General features: G+C 40.1%; 2 protein-coding genes across 7 annotated transcripts in view; one reads left to right on the top strand and one right to left on the bottom strand.

Annotated features, from left to right (window-relative positions):
- CFAP36 (cilia and flagella associated protein 36) overlaps window positions 1-4,858 on the top strand; it is a 21,324-nt gene extending 16,466 nt beyond the window's left edge. The window contains exons 9-11 of one of the 2 annotated variants that reach the window (XM_040611454.1): window positions 61-216; window positions 1,716-1,837; window positions 2,507-4,858. In XM_040611454.1, the coding sequence (XP_040467388.1) occupies window positions 61-216; window positions 1,716-1,802 (243 nt within the window). In that variant the 3' untranslated portion in view covers window positions 1,803-1,837; window positions 2,507-4,858. Of the gene's footprint in view, window positions 1-60; window positions 217-1,715; window positions 2,276-2,506 lie in introns of those variants that run through there. The other variant, XM_040611453.1, reaches the window with a different exon arrangement.
- Window positions 3,628-23,579, bottom strand: part of PPP4R3B (protein phosphatase 4 regulatory subunit 3B) — a 25,367-nt gene continuing 5,415 nt past the window's right edge. Inside the window, exons 3-16 of one of the 5 annotated variants that reach the window (XM_040611450.1) lie at window positions 20,977-21,075; window positions 18,815-19,435; window positions 15,272-15,349; window positions 14,379-14,495; window positions 13,098-13,214; window positions 12,481-12,630; window positions 11,408-11,510; window positions 10,357-10,398; window positions 9,581-9,739; window positions 8,712-8,881; window positions 7,433-7,572; window positions 6,815-6,978; window positions 6,151-6,353; window positions 3,628-5,318 (exon numbers count right to left, since the gene is read on the bottom strand). In XM_040611450.1, the coding sequence (XP_040467384.1) occupies window positions 5,223-5,318; window positions 6,151-6,353; window positions 6,815-6,978; window positions 7,433-7,572; window positions 8,712-8,881; window positions 9,581-9,739; window positions 10,357-10,398; window positions 11,408-11,510; window positions 12,481-12,630; window positions 13,098-13,214; window positions 14,379-14,495; window positions 15,272-15,349; window positions 18,815-19,435; window positions 20,977-21,075 (2,259 nt within the window). In that variant the 3' untranslated portion in view covers window positions 3,628-5,222. Of the gene's footprint in view, window positions 5,319-6,150; window positions 6,354-6,814; window positions 7,000-7,432; window positions 7,573-8,711; window positions 8,882-9,580; window positions 9,740-10,356; window positions 10,399-11,407; window positions 11,511-12,480; window positions 12,631-13,097; window positions 13,215-14,378; window positions 14,496-15,271; window positions 15,350-18,814; window positions 19,436-20,976; window positions 21,076-23,579 lie in introns of all 5 variants that reach the window. The other 4 variants (XM_040611452.1, XM_040611451.1, XM_040611448.1 and 1 more) reach the window with 4 other exon arrangements.

Genomic DNA, 23,579 nt, shown 5'->3' on the forward strand with positions numbered 1-23,579 from the left:
TCTTGCATAACATGCAGACCAAAAATTAATTTCAAAATGTATTTGAAAAAACAATTCCAGAATTTGTCAGAACTTGAAAAACAGCAGCTGAAGCAACGAGAGGACTACCTAAAGAAGAAACGAGACATGCTGATGGCTACAAAGAAAGAGTCAAGAAATAATGTACTGTTACCATCAAACTCTGAGCAGAAAGAAGAGGAATCGTCTCCTAAGGAGGTGAAGGATTCAAACATTTAAATCATCGTGACCACTTTATAGAAAAAACACAGATTATTTCAGTGACAATGTCAGTGTTGCTGCTGAGTATTGCAGCAGAATAAGAAACCCAAGTGGGGGAAGCAGAGAGGAAGCATTTCCAAGCTACTCCTTTTGCAGAAGCTTATAGGCTAGAGGTTTTAGTGATTGTTAGCATTATTTTGCTTCTGTATCACCAAATCCTCATGATTAAGTTTATGAACGGCTAAAATACTGTTTTTTTCCGAAGCTGTGACCTACTGTTTGGGCTCCCTTAAATCTCTGGGATTTTTTTTTTTTCTCAGCTGAAACAGGAGAAACGTTTTTCTTTTGCAAAGTCTTATTTTACAGAGGTAACAAATTTGCTCTGTTCTTTTGCTCTCTTTCTTGAGAGTTTTGTGCTTATTTAAAATGGAGAAATCGTTGATTTCTGTGCATCGAGCACTGGAATGGAAGCACTGTGGTGATGGTACCTTTTAGAAAAACAAGGCACTCTGAAGGGTGGATGCTGCTGTCCACCCAGTTGCCAACAGAAAAACCAGGTCCATGGGAGGGCTGGAAGCGTGGGGCAGGAGAATGCTGTGCTGCTGGAAGCAGCCCCGCTGGCAGTTTGCCCATTCTTCAAGGTTGCCTTTGTCCAAAGGCTGCTCTCTGTTCAGAGGCGTGTGTGAAGTTGCTTAGGGAGTGAACAGACATGTTCCTTGACTTGAAACAAGTGCTAAAATCACAAAAATCCTTGCGCTGTGGGGATGATAGAAAACCTAGTTTGGGGAGAAAAAGAAAAGGTAAATCCTATTGGGGAAAGAAAGTACAGCCATAAAAAATCCCCCAAATCCTATGACAGGATAAATCCCTACTGATACAGACATCTTTATCAGGAAAACCCCAACTTTTTATTGTTAATCATCGTTATGGTTACCACAAGTAGGTTTGATCTACATTTATATGAAAATAAATGCGTGAAAGCTCTCAACACAAGTAAGGAAACAAGTAGATTACATTGTTCTGTGCAGGTGTTACTGTTTTGGTTTTCTTTTTTTTTTAAAAAAAAAGTAATTACTTTTCTTTACAGAACCATGTATTTAAGACAGAGGGCCTTCTGAAAGCTCAGGTATTTTTCAGAGCGGCTGAGCATTTTATTATGCTCAGAACACTGTTGATTGGGGAACTTCAGGAACGACTGGGCAGCCCCAGGTTAAGCTGAGGTGTGGAAAAAAGGCAGATTGTGCAGAGCCAGTCAGCCACATCCTGTGATCTGCTGCTCCAGAGATGGAACAGTAATACTTTTTTTTTTTTTTTTTATATATATATATGATCCTGGTGAGTGTGAAGGACGGCTGCTGCAGCCTCAGGTTTGCAAGTGGTGTTACCAGCCCCCCCGCCGCGCTCTCACACCGGGGGAGCGGTTCACGTTAGAAGTCAGGATGTCTCCCAGGAAAGCCACGCAGTTTATCAGTGTTGTGTTTCCACTTTGTCTTTAGGAAATGTCAGAAGAGAAGCAAAGGTTACTGCAGAAGAGGAAAATGCTTGCAGAAAAACTAAAAGAAGAAGTTATTAATAAGCGGTAATTTTAAGAAGCTCATTGCAGATCTCAAGAACACAAGTATGTCTTTAGAATCAATTATATAATCAATAATTGAATGGATTGTTTTCCAATATTACTTTGTTTTATAGAACTTTCAGACAAGCAACGCAGTACTTTTATATAATAAGTATTTAAAATGTCACTGGAATACACTAAAACCAGACTTTCCAGAATGCTGGAAACTATGACTTTCCCTGGCCCCTGTTCAGCGGCCAGGCCCCTGACCATCACTGCAGCATGCAGGTTGCCTCAGTACTGACCTCAGCCACTTGATGGCAGACGGAACAAAAGCAGATACTGAGATCTGTTAAAATAATTCCTCTGTGAACAGTTCTGAGTTAAAAATTTTAACTTTTTTATTTTTCAATTAAACAACTCTGTTCCTTTTACTAGAATATTATAAAAAATTTGCTGCTTTTCAGCTGTGCAATGTAATAAAGTCTAATTCCACAAGAAGTGCAACTATGACCATCTTGTTTTTCTGAAAAATAATGCAGTTTGGGGTCAAGACATTTACAGATGAACTCTGGATTACATTGTTTTCCATACTTTTGGGGCAGTTTACTTGTCCTTAGATCCAATTTTGCTCTAAGTGCAACTTTTAAGTAAAGTAACTGCTTTATAGTGTCATGAGAAATTCAAAGTAGAAATCTTTTAAAATCTTGTTTACTGGCTTGGCTTTGATAGACTTGAAGCAGGGAGAGGCTTTTGCAGGATGTCCTTACATGGCTGACTGCACCAGTAACTCACATTAGAAGAAACAAAACAACCAGTTCAAGTTTCATGTAACTTTTTATTAAAATAGCATTTATAACTGATACATGTTGGCAGATGTTCTTTTCTTTTCCAAAAAGAGCGGTACTGGAAGGACCCCAGGCACAGGAACACGGCTGCCCCCAGGCAGCACCCACCAGGTCAGACAGGGAAACGCCATCTACGGGGTGACAGCTGGACACAAGCCAGTTAGAGAGAGTGCTGCACGTCACCTCCTACAGGGAATTTAGGTGGTTTATTTTGTTTTAAAATGAGACATCTAATGCCACTTTACACAGTCTTTTTCTAGTAGCTATAAAAATTCATGACATTCTTGTTTTTGCTGTGACCCCCCCCCCCCCCTCATGTTGGTCTGAAGGTATTTTTAAAGCTCCTGGCAGTACTTTGGGGAAGAGCTGGGGTGGTGGGGAGCAGAGCAAGGACTGACACGCTGCAGTCGGAGACCCTCAGAGAACGTGCTTTGGGTGGCTGTTACAGAGAATCAGGACAGCTCGGGTCCACAGAGCAGGTGCCACAATTTTTCAGCCTCAGGTTAGTAAAGGCACATACTGCGTAACTCTGCCGCTCGAGTAGCGTGTGCGGTGCCGGAGGAAGGTAATCATCTTTACCAGAGGAGAGAAAGGACTCGTCAGGAAGAAACCCAGGTGATGGTCAGCAGGAGAGTGAGCACACGGCAATGATGCAGCAGCCATGCTTTACCGGCAAACACTTCCCCGGAGCCTCTGCGTTTGGAGCTGACTGGGTGCTTCATCACACAGGTGAAAACTCAGGAGTCCCATTCCTGGTTGCCTGGTGCCGTGAAGGGCAATACCACTGTCCCCAGGTCCATGCACACGAACCGTCAGCCCTCGGAACACCCGTGTCCAGCTTCTGTGTCGGGAAGAGCTCACACGTTCCCTGTGGGATTTCATCTAGTGGTATAGAGTTACTTTTAGAACTGCACGGATAACTAATCTTCAAAAATACTCTAAAATGGCCACATTTAAAATTCTGAGTTAACTTACCATGTGTAACAAACCAAACAAAAGCAATAATTATGGAATTACAGGGTCACATTTTAATTCCTGAATTTTACAGTTCAGCATTAATATCACCACATGTATACAAATGGTGTAAAACAAGTACAGTGGTATTTTTAATACAAAATAAACTTCTGTTTTATGGAAAAAAACTATACTTCATATCTACACAGACAGCCCATCTTTTTCCAAACAATAGCTAAAATTAAAACTAACTACAAAAATCTCCAAAACAGAGAAACTGCTTCAGCTTAAACTATTCCAGGAGAAATGGACCCATAACACGTATGACAAGAGTGATCTATGTGGTGGATTGCAGCTGGTTTCATATTTCAGCGTTTCTGACACATCAATTGTCGCTGGGAAACTTCCTCTCATCATGATCTCAGATCACAAACGGGCAAACTAACATTAAAATATTTACAGTTCACTCGCTGCTCTTGAAAGTAAAACCTGGACTGTTTGCCTCTGTCAACTCATCTATTTTTGTCACAGTTTGCTTACCTACGTGGAATGTGCTTTTGTTTTTTAAAAAAGCAGCTTTCGGATTACACCCAGACTCGGGGTGCTGCTTGTTGATTCTGCCTCGGAGAGCGGTGTTGGGTTAGTAATCGTTCTGTCTTGGTCCAAAGTGACTTTGGTGTTAAAACGCTGCTAAATTCATTGCTATGAAAAACCTGTTAGTGTTTCGCAAAGGGGAAGCGGCTGGCTGCTCCAAGAGGCAGCTCCTTTAACACCACAGAAAGTGATTCAAATGCGGCAACTTCCGCAAGGCGAAGGCAACAGCTACGGCGTGTGCCGTGGCAGCCACCGCTTTGACACCAGCAGCTCCTGGAGATATTTTGGAAGCAATCATTCCTTGGCATAGACATTACTGGATGTCTGAGAAAAAAACCCAAGGAAAACCATCCATTTTGAATCCAGCTTCTGTCTTCTCCTCTTGAAAAATAGAAATTAAAACTCATTTTGAACTGCTTTCAACAACTCAGCATGCACTATAACTGCAGCGTCCCTCCCTCCAACCATGAGAAATGCGATTTTGTTGGTAATACATGGTCCCAAAATCTGGATTGTTCTTATGCAAACAGTTAATTTTCCCTTAAATTTTTTTTTAAAAAGAGGCATTGCTAAAAGAACACAACTGACAGCACCATTACAAAATTAAGATTACTGGGTTCAAAATTTTAGCTTGAATTATTTTTTTTCTTAGTTCTGTTAAACACTGGGGAAACCCTGCAATATTTTTTAAAAAGTGTTTACCATACCGTTCCCTCCCCCTGCCCTCCCGACACCTGAGACTTTCCTTGCTGAGAAGCCATCATCCAGGTTCTGTGAATACTAACCCACTTTTTTAATATTTTTATATTTTTTTTGACAGCCTGAATGGCAGACTCCTTAATAACTAGAAAGATATTAAGTTCCTTGGAAGCTTTGTGTTTACAGAACTAACCCTTTCTAGCTGATATACTGAGTTTCTTTTGCTACTCCTTGTATTATCTTATATACTCATGGGAGAAAGCTTTCTGAATCAGATTCTTTTTAGCTCTTAAAACAGTTGCAGCATTTGAAACCCCATAATAAAAGTTTTTATTCCAAAGTTTTGGTTTCATTTATGAACCCAGACGTGGTCTTTTCCTTGGAGATGCTTCCTCTTCTTCATCATCATCTTCATCATCAGGATAATCCACTAGGCCAACTAGACTTCCCTGCCAATTGGGAAAAAAAAAAAAAAAGGAAAAAAAAAAAAAAAAAGACATTTGCACACTGGAAAAAAATACCCAGGAAAGTGCCACGTTAGTCCATTCCTCCTCCCCAGCCAGCCTGTGCAGGACATCAAGCCTGCAGCAGCAGGTTTCTTCGCGATGCCTTTTTCATTCAAATACCCATTTGTCTTGAGACGGTTTCTGAACCTCAAGGTTAAAAAAAAACACAACACTGGAACTTCCTTGCTCTGCTGCATCTGGCCTCAGCATTATTTAAAAAAAAATATCACTTTTTAAGCGCCCCACTGGACAGCCACGCAAGCCGATGTGTACACTGCACATCCACTTTGCTGGCAAGTCTGTGGTGTGTGCAGAAACATTTCTGCCACACTTTCCTGTAGCCTCTTAGGAGTTTGCACAGGCTAGAGTAAAACAATGCACGACTGTATGACATAAAAGAGGTATCACTGTACTTCATCTCCTTAAAAATGCGTAATGGTTGTCCACCAGGGAAGGCACTAACGTAGTTCAGAAAAAACCCAAATCTTGTCTGTATATCACACACAGCAGCACCCGGGCAGTTTTAAAAGCTGAGGAGTGGGAACAGTTAAATTATGCAGAAGATGCAAGATTAAACTGTGCCCAGCAGACATACCAACAGACCCCAGTCCCACCTAATGCTTTCTTAAACCTCACCCGAAACTACTGAGGGCTTAACGAGACAGGGCCTTGGGTGAATTGATACCTAAGACCCTGCCTAGAGGCTAACGCTAACCTCACGACACCGCCCCGCTGGCCTGCGCCAGGACAGCAGCTTTTGTGCGAGTTCTCCCACCTTGGTGGCTGTCACCGTTGTGGTCAGGGTTGTGTTCTTTGAAGAGGAGCCGTTGGAGCTTGCTGGTGACGTCTGAGCTGCCATGGATTTACTGTTTGCACCGTTTGCACCATTGGCTGCGCTGGCTGAGTGGGAAAAAGTGAATTTGAATCCCCCAGCTGAAGTCCTTTTTGGAAGATTCTCTTTGTCTTCACTCTCCTTAGCTGAGGGACAAACATTTTCGTACTTAAGTATCAGCTGCACACCATGGAGTACAATCCCCATCACAGCATAATCACACAGCAAAGGTTGCCCTTTTTTTTTTAAGTTGTTTCAATCAACAGCTCATCTACTAACCTCACCCAAAGCACGCCAGCATTCGAACCAGGAACGGCACAGATGCTGCGGACGTGGGGACATTGCTCACTTGGCGCACACAAGCACAGATGAAGTTTTGCTTTTGAATGTCATTTAAACCAGAGGCATGCTTGGTGCAACTTAACTCAGTATTTTAACTCTAAACTAGCTTGCAAATACATGTTAGGAATTCATTACTTAATTCCATGGAATACCCCTACTCCTGCTTATGATACAGAGCACAAGCAACATGTTTGTTGACGTGGCATCTGCCAGGTATCTGCCATAGCGCACTTCCAGTACCAACCAGCTGAAGTTGTGTAAATACCTTTTTTAGTTTCCATAAATTTTTCATAGCTATCTGGAAAATCATCCTCCTGTTTTGACTTCTCAATTGGAGGTACAACAGCTTCACCTTCTTCCTCTTCGTCTTCATTGAACCACATTTCTTCATCCTCCTCTAAGGCTCTTGCATCTCTGCGAAATCTATTGCTACGCAATATAGATGGAACACTGTAAGAGACACATGACAAGCCATTCAAGTCTTGCCTGCTGTTTCAGACTCGGCCAGGACCGGAAACGGCTCCTGATGCTTCAGAGTGAACTCAGTGCATTTGGGAAGGCAGTCCAGCTCCATCCCCGCTTCTACCATCAGCGTAAGCGTCGCCAAAACCCCAGGTGGCAGACAGAGTCCCAACTCTGAATGACAGAAGAAGATTCTGCCCTTCGTAAGCTGAGCGTTTTCCAAATCTATCATTTAATATACTCACAAATATGAACTCCACTACAGTAGGCCCCAAGGGAAGCCAGATGGGCGTTACTCTTAACTGAAGAAGTTTTCATCGAGACTGAAAACCAACCCCAATCCCAGCCTTCAGCCGCTTCTGCCCTCTAGGAAGGAAAAAAACTGGCCAGCAGTACTACATAATGGCACTATGTCATTTACCTGTTCAGTTTCTGGTTTTGTCGGTCTTTTTCTTGCTCGTATTTTGTCTTCAGTCCCTTGAATGTCTGAACATATTCGATAGATTCAAGTGCATTATAAAAGTTTTCAACTATATGTGCAATAAGGGACTTGATATCTTCCTGCATAAGAACAAAATGGCATTTCAGTCTCAAATATTAACATGCAGAAGCCCAAAAAGCTTTAGAGTTTGCTTTTAAAAGTAACTGATTCACTGTCCCGAGTCAAAACTTTATTGTAAAGAACAAACATGAAGTAATCAGATTCTTCCTTAATAGAAAAGCTGAGGTCTAGAAACAATTATTGAATTTCCCATATAAACAGACAATATGCTCAGTACCGCCCCAATTCTGTCGGTGATAGTTTGATTAAAGCATGATGCTTGCTATCTAGAATTGAGCCTTCTTGAGAGAAACACGAGCTTAGCTGTGCCTCGCTCCCCCCAAAGCTGCACCCCTCTTTCTAGCCCCCAGTAACTACAGCCGCACATGCGGGATTAGGCACCTTTTGGTCACTCACCCTCTGACACATCCCACTGTCTCAGGCGAACCTTAACGCTCATACTGCGCCGGCAAAGGCACCCAGAGACGCAAGGCGTTCTCCTCTGGCTGGAGAAAGACACCCGCTACGATATCCCATGACTAAAAACTGCCCTTCATTTTCACAGGCCACAAATCTTCCCCGAGACTTCCATGCATCAAGGCATTCACAGCTCAAGAGGGGTTGCAAGTCCTTGTTTTCCACCCCAGCAAGACAAGCAGCCGGGTGCCCGGCCTCTCCTGTCCACGCTCACATTGTTCCCACAAAGCTACCCATTCCGAGCTGCACTGGCTAGGAAAGCACACGTGTGTAGGATCTTAACGGACAAGGATCATTCAAATTTATAGTCAAACTGGCCTCGTTTAGACCCAGTAATACCCAGCCAGGCTTATTCACATATAACATATGTCACTTAATTCCTCACTTCAAGGTTTGGCCGACGAACACCACATTCAACCACACAGCAGAACTTAACCCACAGGGTACTTCTATGCAGACTTGCACATAAATGGGGCCGACACAGACTCTGTACCGGGACAATCAAGTAAAACCAGCGTGAGGCAGCTTACTGGCTCCGTTCTATTTGGGTATTTATCTATGGGATTTCCACTTTTTGATTTTAAGTATTAATACACTACTTCAAGGGAAAGATTGGCATTTTGTATTATTTCTACCTGAGATGTTGCACACGTGTAAGAGCTGAAGAAGCTGCTTAACTTACCACTCTGATGAATTCAAACAGCTCAATCACAGCAGAGTTGAGCAGATTGTATCTAGTTCCATTATCCAACAGAGCATTTATAACTGGTTCAAACAGGTTTCCCTTGGTGATATAACGGTTATAAAATTCATCTTTTAGACCAATTATTCTCCTCATAAAGCGAAGAGCACCTGTATGAAGAAAGAAATTCAAGAATTTAATAACTACATGCCAGGGCTGCGACCTGCTTCTCTTGGAAAGAATGGAACAAACCTGATGTTACCGAGAGGAAGACACATCCCCAAACCAAGAGCATTAAAAACCACTTCCTCAAAGTTCAGAAGAAACATTTGCTGACAGGCAGCCTTTCTTCCATTCCTTGACCTTCCTGGTATTTGAATGGGATCAGGGTCCATGAATTTCTTTTTGAAATACGGCAGCAATAAACTTTAGCACACGTGAAGTTAAACTGTTAGCTCCTTCCCGTTGTTTTCTGTGTTTACCTCCCAGAATCAGCCCCAATAGATACCAAGGTTCACAAAATGTCATTCGCTCTCCACCAGGAGCACTGTATTTATGATGTAATTAAGAAATGGCAGAATTTCCATTTAAATGAGATAAGACAGCTCATATGACCCTTGCTCTCATAAAGACTTGAAAGGATCACTGCGGACTTCAAAACATACAACAATCCTCCTCCTACCATAAACTGCACTGGTCTGCATTAACAGACAGCTGCTGCCATTCTTCCAAAATTACTTAACAGCTAGTCAGTAATAAGTAGGAAATGAACATGAATTTTGGATTTAAGTATACACTTCTACTCATACACATCCCACGCAGTACCTACAAAGGGTTGAAGAAAGAAATCACAACAGCTCCATACTCACACAAGGCCAGAAATGTGTGTTTTGAATTCATCAAGACCAGTACTCTTCTTAGCAAATCTTTGTTCATAATGTAATTCTTGATGTGATACGTGTGGTGTTCCACACAAAAAGTAAGCAGCTCCAAAATTAAGGCAAGTAGTTGTGCCGTTTGATAATTATCTACAAGAAATATTAATGCCTTAAGTTATTAAGACAAAAAAAGTACTGTCATGCACCAAATCATCACCAAGCTCAGCTGCTACTGCAGTTCCTGACATGTTTTAAAGGGCACACTGGATTGCTTTAGGAAGCGGGACACTGAGTCAGAACAAACCACCACACACAAATTTGGCTTCCCCCCCCCCCCTCCCACCCAGTCACAAAAATCACCCTAAATTGGCAGTGGCACTTCTTCCAGGATCAGCAAGCTCCAGGTTACTGCAGTCCAGACTAATTAGCAACGTCTTCATAATGCTCAAAGAATAAGCCCACACAGATAAAAATCCCAACTGCAGAACTCGCCTACGTCTCTTTGCTCCATATTCTGCTAACAGTGATTTAAACTTTCAGTGGCAAGGCTGACTGGGGTGGGGGTGGGGAAAGTGAAACTCAGTACAAAAGCGGATGAAAATGTTTCTTCAGCTTCCTGTTGTCGAAAGGGAAGCAAAGCACCTACATCTCTTCCAATAAAAAGTATTTAAAAAAATAAAGAATGGACATATCTAACTTTTTTTAAAAAAATAAAACAACTATACACACCATACAAGTTTCAAAACTCAAGGTAAATCAAAACTTACCAGGACAAACTGTATTACTCTTAGTGGTCCCAACTACTGCATCTGATAAACAAAAGAAAAACAAAAATCAGAAAAAGATTTTCAAAGCACTGTAAATATTTAAAAGATGGGGATAAACAATCAATTCTGCCAGCTGTTCAAACTTTTCATCAAATCAGAAGTTTCTGTAAGCTACAGGGGAATAAACACACAGCAAAAAAGCAAGCGGAGATTTCTGTATTCAATTTACACTACAAAGTTTTAAATTCAGCTAGGTGAAAATATGTGACCTCATACTTAGGAATATTATTCCTACCTAGACGAAAGTGCCTACTCTAAATTTTTCAAATAACATTACAAAATGAGTAGTACAGATATTCTGCATGTTTGGGTTTTTTTGTATAAAATGCATAAAACATTTATTCTTCTGACTTAATATGGGAAGATGGGTAAGACAAAATAAATGTTTTCCCCAAATACATACTGGTCTGATTTAATCTCTTTGAAAGAGCACTCAGAAAAAAGTCTGACTCGAGAGACCGTGATGATGTTAGGTTTCTGTTTGTACAGTACTAGAGGCAAAAACTGCTGTTATTTGTGTGTGCCAGAGATTTCCAATTCTTTTGCTGTTACCAGGAAAAATTAAAAAGGAACAAGACAAAGGAGTTCCAAGTTGTATTTCTCTGAAGAGTTCTGTTTCAGCATTTCCGTACTACAGCCAAGTGAAAACGTCTTCAGAGTGAATCACCTGAGCACGCCGGATGCTGGACTCATGTAACCACTGATGAACATCAAAGCATTTCGGCAAACTTTTAGACTAGCATACAATTAACAACACACATCAAAGAGATACATGTTTTACAAAGCACAGCATAAAGACGTGCTACCATTCAAAGCTGCAGAAAGGGCTATCAAAACGTCTGCTCACAGAACCGCTATCACGGGAGAAACAACAGCTTTCAGCAAGCGTCTTCCCAGCTTGCAGCACAGGCTTATCACTGTTACCGGGACTGTAAGTCCCTTGAGAACTTGGGGGGAGGAACAATAATAAAAAACCCCGACCCAGCATTACCTTTTTCACATTTATCTTCCGATGTATTAGCCAGTAGTGGTGCAGTAAGGACGTGCATACAATGGTTGTAGAAGAAATTGAGAAATTCACTTTTTTCTGTTTTCTAGAACAAACACAACCTTATTAAATACAAGCATTTGTATCTAACCTTTTAAATAAAGAGCAGTAACATAAGAAGCAGCCTACAACTCTGTCGACTCCTTCAGGTCTGCCTGTATCTCTTTGGTTGGGCCTGTAACACTGTCTTCACTCAATGAAGACATGTTTCTTTATTTTGGGAAAAGACCTGCGAGGCATCAAACCAACCTAGCTAGCACCAAGAAAAATCCCTACCGCGGATGCAAATATATACTGCAAATACATCAGCGACTCAACGCGTGTCACAAAATTTGCTTAAACCCTTGTTAAACACAGTAATTTTATCCATAACAACATGCAAACCTTTCTATGCTAAAGAAAAATGACGATCTGGTCCACTACATTATATATAAAGATAGGAGTATCAACATACGAGTAAGATTACAACGTGTTTTCCTACATGGAGTATGCATTAAATTACAAATACATTGTACTTTGGTTTGGATTCAAAATGTCAGCAGCTGAAAGGAAGGAGCGATCCAAGTTTTAAAGCGAACTGCTACAAATCTCCTATTCTAACTTTGATGTCTAAACACACATGAGCAATTTGGAATTCAAAAATATAAGCACATCCTCCACTAACTATGGCACCAGCTGGATGAAGCTGCATCCTTTTTGTGCCATTGGTATTAAACCACTGATTTGGGTTCAGGCAGACGCTACTGGACTCTTCTTTCCCGATTTACCATCCAGCTCGCAGGAGCTGTGATCACAGTAGTGCTATTTCACAGAAGCATAGGACTGCTTGGTTTGATAAATACTTGCACCACGTCACATACACATATCTTTTATTATCAAAAGTTAATAGAAAATTTTAAGCTGATCAGGCCACATACAACACTCAAAAGAAAACACATCTTTAATCCTCAGACCACAATAACGGTAACAGAGAACATCAAGTTATTAATTTTGCTGAGACAGTAAAGTGTCTTTACCCCTTTGTATTTTCTTACATTAGCTGTGGCCAACATATTCTCTGGGTCTATCAGAGTACGCAAAAGGCCCATTAACTGAACGGCTCCCCCAAGTTCAGGATCAGTATCGCAGATCATCTGCTCAATGACCACATTGATGAGGAGGATATCCTGCAAAAAAAGCAACCCAAACCAACAAACCACAAAATAACTAGACACAGTTTCAATAGTGGAATGACTTCCCTAGTTTCTGTATCAAGTTTCGGTTTTGTTTTTTTTTTTCTTAAGTGAAACAGAAAAATTGTGTTGTATTTAGACACTGGCATTCTGTCAAGCACAGCCCCCCCCCCCCCCCCCCCCCCGAAGTCACTGCTAGGCCAACCTACAATCTTACTGCTGTGAACACATGGAAAACCAACTTGCTCAGACACTTCTGTATCTTACATCTACTCTTCCCTACGTTTCCAGTATCTACATTTTTCGGCACATACTGTATCCCAAATTCTGGAGAGGTTTGTTGGGCACATATTGTATCCCAAATTTGGAGTGTTTTTTTTCTTCCCCCCACCCCCCCATTTGTTTTTTTGTTTGCTCTAAAATTAGTCTATTCAGCAAATGCCCCAAACGCTTTTACTTACATCGTCACTCTGCTGGGCCTCTTGCATTACAAATTCTCGGACCATGGATGGACTAAATTCTACCAGATAAGAAAATATATCTGTAGCAGCAGATCTAACTTGCAGATCATCCATTCCCTAATTAAAAAACATAAATAAGCAATTTATTAGAATAAATCAAGTTTGGTATTTATGATCAAGTAAAGCTGCAAAGAATAGGGAGTTAAAAGTTTTGAGAACATTTTATTACAAAAGTTTATATGAAAGACACAGTAATTTAGTTACAGAACAAAAATCAATCCCCAGCAAAACCTTTTCCCCACTATTTCCCTCCTTTAGAAAGAAGGTAAGGTTTTCTGTGAATCTGCTAGCCCTCATTTAGGCAGGAAACATATTGTGCTGCTTACTAGAATATCTAAGGTGCTGATATTCTGTACCCATTACCCACAGTTTATTGATTTCGCATAAAAGGACCAACTGTACAAATCAGTTTGTACAGAAGTTTCTGTACTTACTTACAGGCAACAAGAATTAATAATTTTACTTAAGGTATGTAATTTTCTGTGGTAACCGTACAGCTTCTAAGCCTAAAATATTAATGTAACAGGAAATACTGGGACTGGTCTAGCCCTGGAAAAGAATAATGAGATTAGGGTTTATCTAATCACCGAAAAGCTGTATGACTTTTATAGGACAGTCGGTGTCCTTTGCTAAGTTCAGAGACTGTTACTCCAGAATATCAAAACCCTTGAATTTATAGTTTCTGGCTAACATCAGCACTGACATATGATTGCAAAGGTCAGGCAGCAACAGCTGCTTGAACCAAAGGAGTGAAAAAAAATATGTTTTCACATAATGATTAAGCTGATTAAGATAATCTGCTTTATACCTCTGAAAAGACAGGATTACGTGATCTTTCGGATAGGAACAAGCTAACAGTTCAAGATTATCTAAAAATACTTTTTTGGCACTGTTCCAACAACAACAGGGAAAAAAAAAAATCAAGCTGCCACAGTAAAAATTGAAGGGTACTCTTCCTCAACTACATTGTCAAAAGGACTGCATTTATCACAGGCCTCTCCCTCATGTAAAGTAAAAATAATATTAGCGATAAAGTCAGGCTACTTCCGAAAGATGTCCACAGTTTTCTGATCCTGAACGTTACAATGGATTTCAACTTCCAGCAGAACAAAGCTGTCCAATCAAACTTACACAAAGATGCTTAGCAGATCTGAAAAAAACTGGTGAAATGGCTGTGGGTTTAAAACATTTTATTAAAATCAGCATTATGTTTTCACTTACCATTACAATTTCAAGAGCTGGAAGAATTCCCAACTTTGCCAAAGTTTTGAAAAATGCATCTCTGTTTTGAGGTTGTAACGTCTGAGAAAATGCGCAGAATTCCTTGAAAAAGTTAACCTGTCATATAGGAAAAAACAACCTCAGGTGTACTGGATTCAGAAAACCCTGCAAGTAGGAAACTGTTACAACTTGTATCCATTTGTGTACTGGCTGGTATGCTCCTTCCTAGAAAGTGGTATCATTCTGGTTCTCTCTCCCCCAATCTTCAACAACAACAGAGGAAAGCAAAAGGAAGTAAAACCAACAAAAAATTGCCACCAACTTAAGGGGTGAAATTTACTTCAGAAATAAGTCGCCTTGTAGCTATTTTACCGCACCTGGCATATGAGGGATTTACACTCCCGTCCGGTGTGCCTGTTGTTTGCTAGAACGAAGATGCTTCTCTTGCTGAAAGCAACATTTTAACAAGGCATTTTAAGCTGCTACAAGGTTCAATAATGTTTGTGACATAAATATTAGGGACCGCTGGTAATCCTCACAGTCAGAGGACTTTATAATCATTCAAAAAGACCTTTTAAGTACAGTGAAAAAGGCAGTGTTCATACGACAAATGTAAGTGACGTGGTACGTTAATGAGTACTTGGGAGAAAGTATAACTTGAGGTCTCGGACGTCAGCTTAGTGCTTTCTCAACAATAAAATAATTATTTAGAACAACTAAATCAGAGCTTACCTTGCAAGAAATATCTTGCTAGTGAGTACATAAAAACTACAGTTGAAATGATTCTAGGGTTACAAAAAAATGACTGCAGAACCAGAACAGTTTTGGTATTTCTACCTAATCCAGACCTGCAGTTTAAAGCATTCAAAGAACCACCAAGACCACTGACTTACCAATTCACATCGCTTGTCATCATCTGTAGCTTCATCTGTTAATTGTGCAAAAACTTCAGACAAAAATTTCTCGTCTTCCTGTGTAACACATAAGAAGAACACAACTTAACCAATGCTTCTTAAAAGTTAAATCATAGGTCTGTACTGGGTCCCACACTGTAGGAAGTCAACTTACTTTAAGCTTAACTACAAACAAAAAATTACACATTAGTAGATTTGGTAAATAAGGGTTATTTGGTCCCGCGTCTGCGTCGCCGTGTCATCCCCGGCCCCCTTCCCCCTTTATTTTTTTTCTCCACACCTCTGTTATTTTATCACAAAAAAGGGAAATGCGAGTACGCATCCCAGAGGATCATTCCCAGGGCCCTGTTTCAGTGCTCATTCTGCGCGGTGGAAGCAGGTCCAGACCAGAACCACACGTTAAGCTGAGCACAGGTGATGGTTACTACAACTGCCTTCTGAACCACTGCTCTCTAAAGAACATGTCATCTCCTTTCCTTCTCTGCCGTGCCACCCGCTGTGGTTTTCAGCTCTGCCCTACCCCACACACTCACGGCATGATTTGCTGCACACCCCCACGCACCAACGTTACAGAAAACGACAGTCTTTGTTCCAGGCTCCCGCCCTGCGCCTTGCATGTAACCTTCCAGGACGGCAACCGATGCACTTGTACACTACAATCTACCAAGCAAAATACAATTTTTACCATGCTGTACTCCAGTTTAACACCTCCTGCGTATAGATTACCCTCTTCTGGATCTGCAGCACTGCAAACATTTCCTCAGCCCACCTATGCTAAGGTGACTAGATTTACACATCGCCAGGTCGCTGCAGCCATGTCCCCGTTAACCTTACTCTCAATAAAACAACCTCTCCCACTTGTAGAGGTTTGGATTTTCCAATCTGGGGAACTTTTGAGTATTACTTGCTTTTCTTATTCAGAACCTCTACTACCAAGACATTTATTTTTAAGTATACATAGGAAAACATTTCACTTCTTGTTAAGCATTTCCGTTAGACCACTGCCTAATACTCAAGAGGTACAAGAAAACCAGGGTGAACTCCATCACCTGTCAACTGTCTGGGCACTTTCTGCCCTCTCTGAATGCTGATTTCTCTGTGCTGCTCCATGTGGAACACAGTGTTGCCATTCTCTCAAATCAAATGTCTCTGTTACTTTTTAAATACGATATAAATCTTAAAGCAAATAGTAACATTATGTTACAGCATTACAAAACTATGCATCGCTGCACTGATTCAACTCTATAAACTTTACTTACGCATTGAATAAACATGAATGGAATAGCAGCATTCCAATAAATATATATATATATAAACATTACATTGCATAACATAGAGGGTATTTTCTGGTTTTGTGTGCTGTTACTAAAATCCGTACGCTTTATTAGACTAACATAATACAGAACTTTTACAATTACAGGAAAGCCTCACAGATTTTTTTTCCTGAGTATTTTAAGATGTGGAAAATGAAGTGCTTTACAAACAAATGATACCTGGAATCAACATCAGAGCAACAGTGCAACATACACAGACTTAGTAGTTTATTCTAAGCTTTGCTGGCTTTAACAGCTTAATTAAGCCAGTTTAAGAAAAAAAAATGACCATACCACAATTAACAACAGATAGGCTAGAAAATCTCCACTACAGAACACCTGGCAACAGAAAGATCTCTTGCTTGTATAAGGCTGCCACACAGTGCAGGCCTGACGCCCTAAAGCAAGGCTGGACCTGGGTTTGTTTTCTGTGCTCGCTCGGTTTCCCACATGCTGCCCTTCATGGACAGCAGCACCGGGACCTACAGCTTCGCAGCACGTAGCAAGGAGCTTTACTGCTGTAGCAAACACAATCTCTTACTCCTATAAACTGCATTCTCCTAGGGAGCTTTGCCAGTGTATTTAGGGTAACAAGACTCCTAACGTGTACACCAAACCCAAAGGAGCTTTAGAGTTCTTGTGCCACAACAAAAAGCCGATTTACACCAGGGGACTGTGAAAACAGTCCTGAAGCTGGGGTCTGTACCACCATGTAATTTTCCTCAAGCGTGCTATCAAAAACACCTCTTCTGTGTGTGCTTTCTTCTTAGCTTGTATTCTCAAGGCAGCTTAAACGATGCAAGTATCAACATTAAGCCACCATGCATGCCTCGATTTGTCTTTAAAACAGACAGACAAACCTACGTGCCAGATACTCTCTCTACTGTGGCAAAGACAGCAGTGAGAGAGTAGCAAAGAACCATCAGAGGACTTCAGAACTTTCTTCAGAGAGTACTAGAACCAACAGGGAATCATAGCTTTCTGTTACAGCACAATTAAATATTCAGTACGGTAAAGCCTAAATGAAAAATAACAAACTTTAAAGAGTTAAAAATCTCTTAAATGGAAAACAGGACCGTGGCCTCAGAAGATAATACGGAAATTATTTTTAGTTTTAGAAAAGTAACATATGCAAAAGAATGAAAAGGAAAATCTTTAACACAACGTCATTAATTTTACAAGTGGGATTTACTTCTGAGTTTCTTTCTGCTATTCAACCATAAAGAAGAAACCAGAAAGAAGCCTGAAAGCTTATTCATGCAATTCTCTGCAATTCTTTAGTTTTGATTTTTTCCCCCCAGTCACCTACTGCATTCTTTAGAAATATTCCTTATGGTAATGTTATTTCTCCAGTGCCCTGATCTTTCCACAATTTTAACTACCTTCCCCCTTGATACATTCTCCTATTTTACCCTATTTTACAGAGACTATCCACGCCCAAAACCGACAGGTTTATCACGTTCGATTCTACACAAATGAACCATTTTGCTAAGGATACAGATCAGAAACAGAATAAAACCACTTTGGTACCCATCAGTTTGCACAACAAAATTGAATTGAAAATACCCAAAATGCCATGAAGTTCACATGCAGCTCTTCACCAAGGCGCCATACACGGTCCAGCTTGGTTGTCACGCAACTACTTTTAAGCCTGCTTCTGGCTACAAAGTATGCAGTAATTTTTTTGATATAGCGACATATTGGTTATTTATTAATTATTACTTCTAGATGTCAGTATGAAGAAAAAAAGCCCAACAAACTACTTTATACTGCAACATAAACATTTGGAATTAGTACCATAAAGTAAGAGTAGTATAACAGGAATGGTTCTGAACATACTCTTTTGAATCAGATTCAGAATTTGTTATATGGACAGCACACATGTGCTTGAGATAGAATACAAGAAGTTGCTTGTTCCCTAAATACCTACAAAAACAGCTCAAAATGTGTATGTTACTTGTGAATAAAGGAGAAGAACCTTTAACTGTTTACAACCCATTAAAAAATATTAATATACTCACCTGAAATCTACGATTTTAAAATACAAAATAAAAGGTATCAGAAATAAGGGGAAGCATTCAAAACACTATGCAAATGAAAGCGTGTATGATTAACTTACACAATGTTAAAAAAGCTGTAATCAATTTTGTAACTACAGCTAGAGGTTTCTATACATAATCCATCTCTATACCATACTAAACCCACTTACCTGCAACATACTGACAATCTCAACTTTGTTGAAGAAAATAAAGGAAGTGAGGGTAGAAAGAAAATTCTCTTCAAAAACAGATGGTGTCGGTAAGATGATGTCCTGAATATATTGTACCCTGTAAGTCTGGTGGATTTTTTGCCTGAGTTCAGAGTCTGTTATAGGAATAACCTCCTTAAATTTTGCTGTTTTGGTCAAGAACTCCCTGTGCCGTTTTGGCTGAGCCAAAGAAGGATCATACTCAAGGCATCCAACAACATCCATAATACACTCATCGGAAAACATCACCTCAAACAGAGTTGCTTTGTTGAGGAACAAAATTCCTCTAATGATTTCATACAGATGATGTAAGCCTTCGGTGTTCTCCAGATTCTCGCAGACCTGGAAAAGCTGTAGTAGTTTTTTAATATAGCCTTCATTCTCCAAGGCCAGCGCTAGCTTTTCTCTACGGATGGGTGAGGAGAGAACAGAGGTAACTAGGTCAGCAATCTCTTCAAGTTTGTTGAGTTCACAAGTAGGAAGGTCAATCAAAGGACTAGTTTCAGGCATTTCTTCTATATGTTCCTCTTCTGACTCAATAAGGTCCTGCGTGACTTCCACTGAAGGATCTTTACCTTGAACCTAAGAAGAAAGCACACATAATTACTGTCTCATCCCAAAACATACATAAAAATAATCAAGTCAGTAACAAGAATAACAGGCACATAAGCCCTCCCATACCTTCTTCAGTTGCCTAGAAAATGTCTACCTGTGCAGAAGTGTGAGTTTGCTGCCTCTAAAATTCTACATTTAAAATTCCCTACCGTTATCCTCAATAGTACCCTAGCAATACCTGCGCAGATAAGAAATCTGAAGCACCTTGGAGACGAGCACAAAATAAGAGAAGGATGTACCAAAACCTTTTGGTGTCTCAAACAGAAGGACATGAAGCCTTAAACTCATAGGAAGAGCCCACAGCTATACCAACATTAAGTGAAACAACAAAAAGATCAAGAACAGAGGCAGGAAAAGGTCCCAAGTACTGAAATCGAACAAGAGAAGGAAGCTATTGTGTCCCACTCTGCCTTCCTTCCACCTCATCTGTCCCTTTAGCTCCTTTTCCCAGTCTTCCATATATCCTATACTTCTCATTGCCCCCACTGATCCAGAATTTGTAACCTCCTGTTGTTAACTCCTGCAAGGAGGACTGCATGTTATGCAGGAGTCTCAAAGGACAAAGCAGGAAGAGTTCTGGAGTCTGATGGCAGTGCCTAAGGTGTACATCGCCTAAGCCCAGGAAGACCTCCCCTCACACTGGCCATCAGCTCAGCCCCAATTTCAAACCAATTTTAAACCTGGACTACTTATTAGGCACATACACTTGCGGTTACTAGGATCCATTACTTTCAGAACTGGCTGAGAAGACATTATACCCCAAAACATGCTAAGATTAACAATGCATCTAAATCGCCTAGTTTTTTCAAAGGAAACTGCTAGGAAATCTGAATTCTATGCTTCTTAACAGCTTTACATTGCATCATTTCAATATCTGAGAAGGTTATGACAAATTCCAACATGAAAGCCCAGGTTTCCTCTTTTAAGTACACACAGGCACAACGCCATTGACTTCTTACTTCCAGAGTTGAAAACATAAAACCTACGCTGTTCCATAATAAAACAATGACGACTGAAATACCCGTAACACGCAGATGGCCTATAAGACTTGGGTCTTGATGAAAAAAAGTATCACTGACATTGCTGTGCTCATACAGCAATGCCACCTGTCTCTCTCACGGTGAAGTATCTAGACTCCTATGCGTTACAACACATTTTCAGTTCCACTGCACTCCAACAAGTCACCTTCCTAAGGCTGCCAGGCAGAAGAACAATGAAAATGCAGTACTCTCGATTTTCCCTTTCTAATAAAAACAACCAACCTCTAACATGCCTAGCACCTGAGTTTCACCATTACATTGATTTTTCAGAAGAGTGAAATTCAATTATGAATGCAACAACTACTCTTCTAAATAGTAGCAACTTAAGATCTTCAACAGAACAGCCACAGAAAATAATGACGAGTATGTGCTTCTCTTACAAGTAGGTTTAAAAATTACAGCCAATACATAAAGTCACAGAAGTCACAAAAACATCTGGAAGAAACAGAAAATTAAAGTTAACTGTACCTGACAGATTTTTTCCCAGATTTCATCACAGCCAGCTTTTTCTTGAAAACTCAGTGCTAAATCATAATTTTCTGCTTCTGACCAAACAATCAGGGTGTCCTGTTTAAATGAAAAACAAAAAGAAATAACTGTTTCTGAAAGAGGTCTACACTGCATATTAATCTGCATTCCACTAAATCATATGTCTACAGAAGAAATAATTTTAATTTAAAAGTTACACTTGTCAAAAAAAGAACATAAGACACTAAAATATTAAATCACCTGTTCTGCCATAAGGGACATCGCCCTTCTTTCTTTGCTATTTTATGACCACACCTCATATATTATGTATTTAAATATACCTTTTTTCATATCCAGAGCACTTATAATGGTATTTTCCTGCAACACACTTCTAAGCCAACAGCCTTGAAAAGGGAAAGCACACGTTGTAGGAGATTAAGAAAACCTGCAGTATAACAATTTAAGTCTTTTGAGATTTAATAAAGTAGAAACAAAACCCCAGTATTACAGTGTTTCCTCCTCAGAAAGGGTTTAATACAGCTTTCACAACTTGAGAAATAATGCCTAACTAATGTGAAAATACTCTTTTCTAAATTAAAAGACATACAGCCTGAGTAATATAAAAATTCTTTAAGTTCTTACTAAAGTTAAAAGCATCTTGCCAACAGGTATTTTCGTTTGAGCAAGCTTCTTTTTCTCTGTCACTACTGCCTCCATCAATTCAATTTCACTTTCACAGTATATCTGGAAGATTCAGCTAGAATTTCTGAATAGAAGATTTTTTTATGACGTATTAGGACACCTGCTGCTGTACTGTAAGGAATGTAAGCCTGTGCTTTGACATTCAAACACATAGTTCAGCATCCTACAGTAAACTCATCTTCATGTTAAAATGTTCAAACTGAATGGCTCTCTGCTAATTTTGCAGTACATGTCACAAGCTCCAACAAAACAGTTCAACGTTCTGCCAAGTTTGTTGACTTCCTGAACTGTTACCACATTTTTTTTTTTTTTTACAAAAAAAGAAAAAAAATATCCAGCAAGCCCTTGCTTAATAGTCAGTAAGGTAATTTACTTCCCACATTTACAAAGGTCAATAGTCACCACACAGCTTATCAAGGCTATGAAGTCTTTTACCTTATGCATCACTTTTACAGTAAACAAAATATTCAAAGTGGTATCTTCAAGCTTAGCAACCAAACTCAAACAAATATATGACTGGCTTAAAGATACCCAGTATACCTCAGGAAACTCCAGGGGCAATAAGCAACAGATGCAGCTGTCATTTCCCCCTCGCATCTTTACCCTCAAGATACTTCTTGGTTCCCTTTGTGCACCAAAAGACACGAAACAATGAAACTGATCAATTAAAGCGTTCACTCTGCTAAAAGGCCAACCCATGACATGGTATTGTACAACCATCCCCGTCCCTCACGTATCCACCAAAGACAGGACAAAACTACAACTAATACCCAAGTGATCACTGCTACTCATGAACCTACTGTCAGACAGCACTCTGCATATGTTTTTGATAAAAAAACAGGTTAGTTTAGGTGGTTTAAACAGATGTTTGCTAGCACAGCTACCCAGGCTTAAAGAGGGCAGGGACTGCTTGTAAGTATTTCTGCTGGCAGATGTGAGGGGACTAACATTTGGGACAGGACTGCTGACAAGCAGCTGGCACGGGACAGTAGGTAAACTCACCAGCATAGCTATCTGAAAAACACACCTCTGTCTCAATAAACAACTAACCAGCTGCTACAGTTACCACTCTGGAACATGAATGAAAATCAGCACCACTGATACGGCAGTAATTCTTCAGTTTATTTCTATGGTAATCTTAATCTCTTAATATCCATGTGTAATTGCATGTTTTGGGGGTTTTGTGCTCGCCTTTTTTTTTTTTTTCTTTCTTTTAAAGTTTACTATAACATCTTGCTCTTACAGCAACTTTGTTGACAAATGCCCACCAACTGATAAACTTCCCTCTTTCAAAACATAATCACAGGTCACACACACACCAAAACCAGCAGCACTCCCACAAACTCCTTTTTTTTTTTTTTCTTCTTTCTTGTTTCTACATAGTCCTTTAAAGTTCTGGAAAGAACTGAGCTCACTGCACTATGGTCTTAACGCTGTTCATGAGAGTTGTTTATTTATACTACTGTATCCTATATTACACTTGCACCTTTATTCCATAGTCACAAATATTAATAGGTAGTATTGCTGCTTTTGGGCTCTGATTCACGTGCGCAAATGGTACAGCTTCATATAGCTGACACGGTTTTTGCTTACAGCTGTCCACCCTCATCTCTGGCTCCTGGACAGCTGAATCTCCATGTTTACAGGGTGCCATTTCAGTGAGCAGTTAACTGGGCTTCAAGGAAAAAGCAGTAACTGTCAGCTATGGGCACTGAAAAGTCTGATCAGCTCCCTGATCTGGTTCTCTTTCAGACATTAATTAAAAAATAAGAATTCTTAAGTACAATTCTATGGCTGTTAGAGAACTCTGAAATGCTTATCATGAAACATTCTGTGGAATTACTGATGCCCTGACACTCAAAATCAATACACTTCCAGGTAAGCTGAGACTCAGAGGGAGG

This window comes from Falco naumanni, chromosome 12 (assembly GCF_017639655.2).
Source record: "Falco naumanni isolate bFalNau1 chromosome 12, bFalNau1.pat, whole genome shotgun sequence".
NCBI classification, from domain to species: Eukaryota; Metazoa; Chordata; class Aves; order Falconiformes; family Falconidae; genus Falco; species Falco naumanni.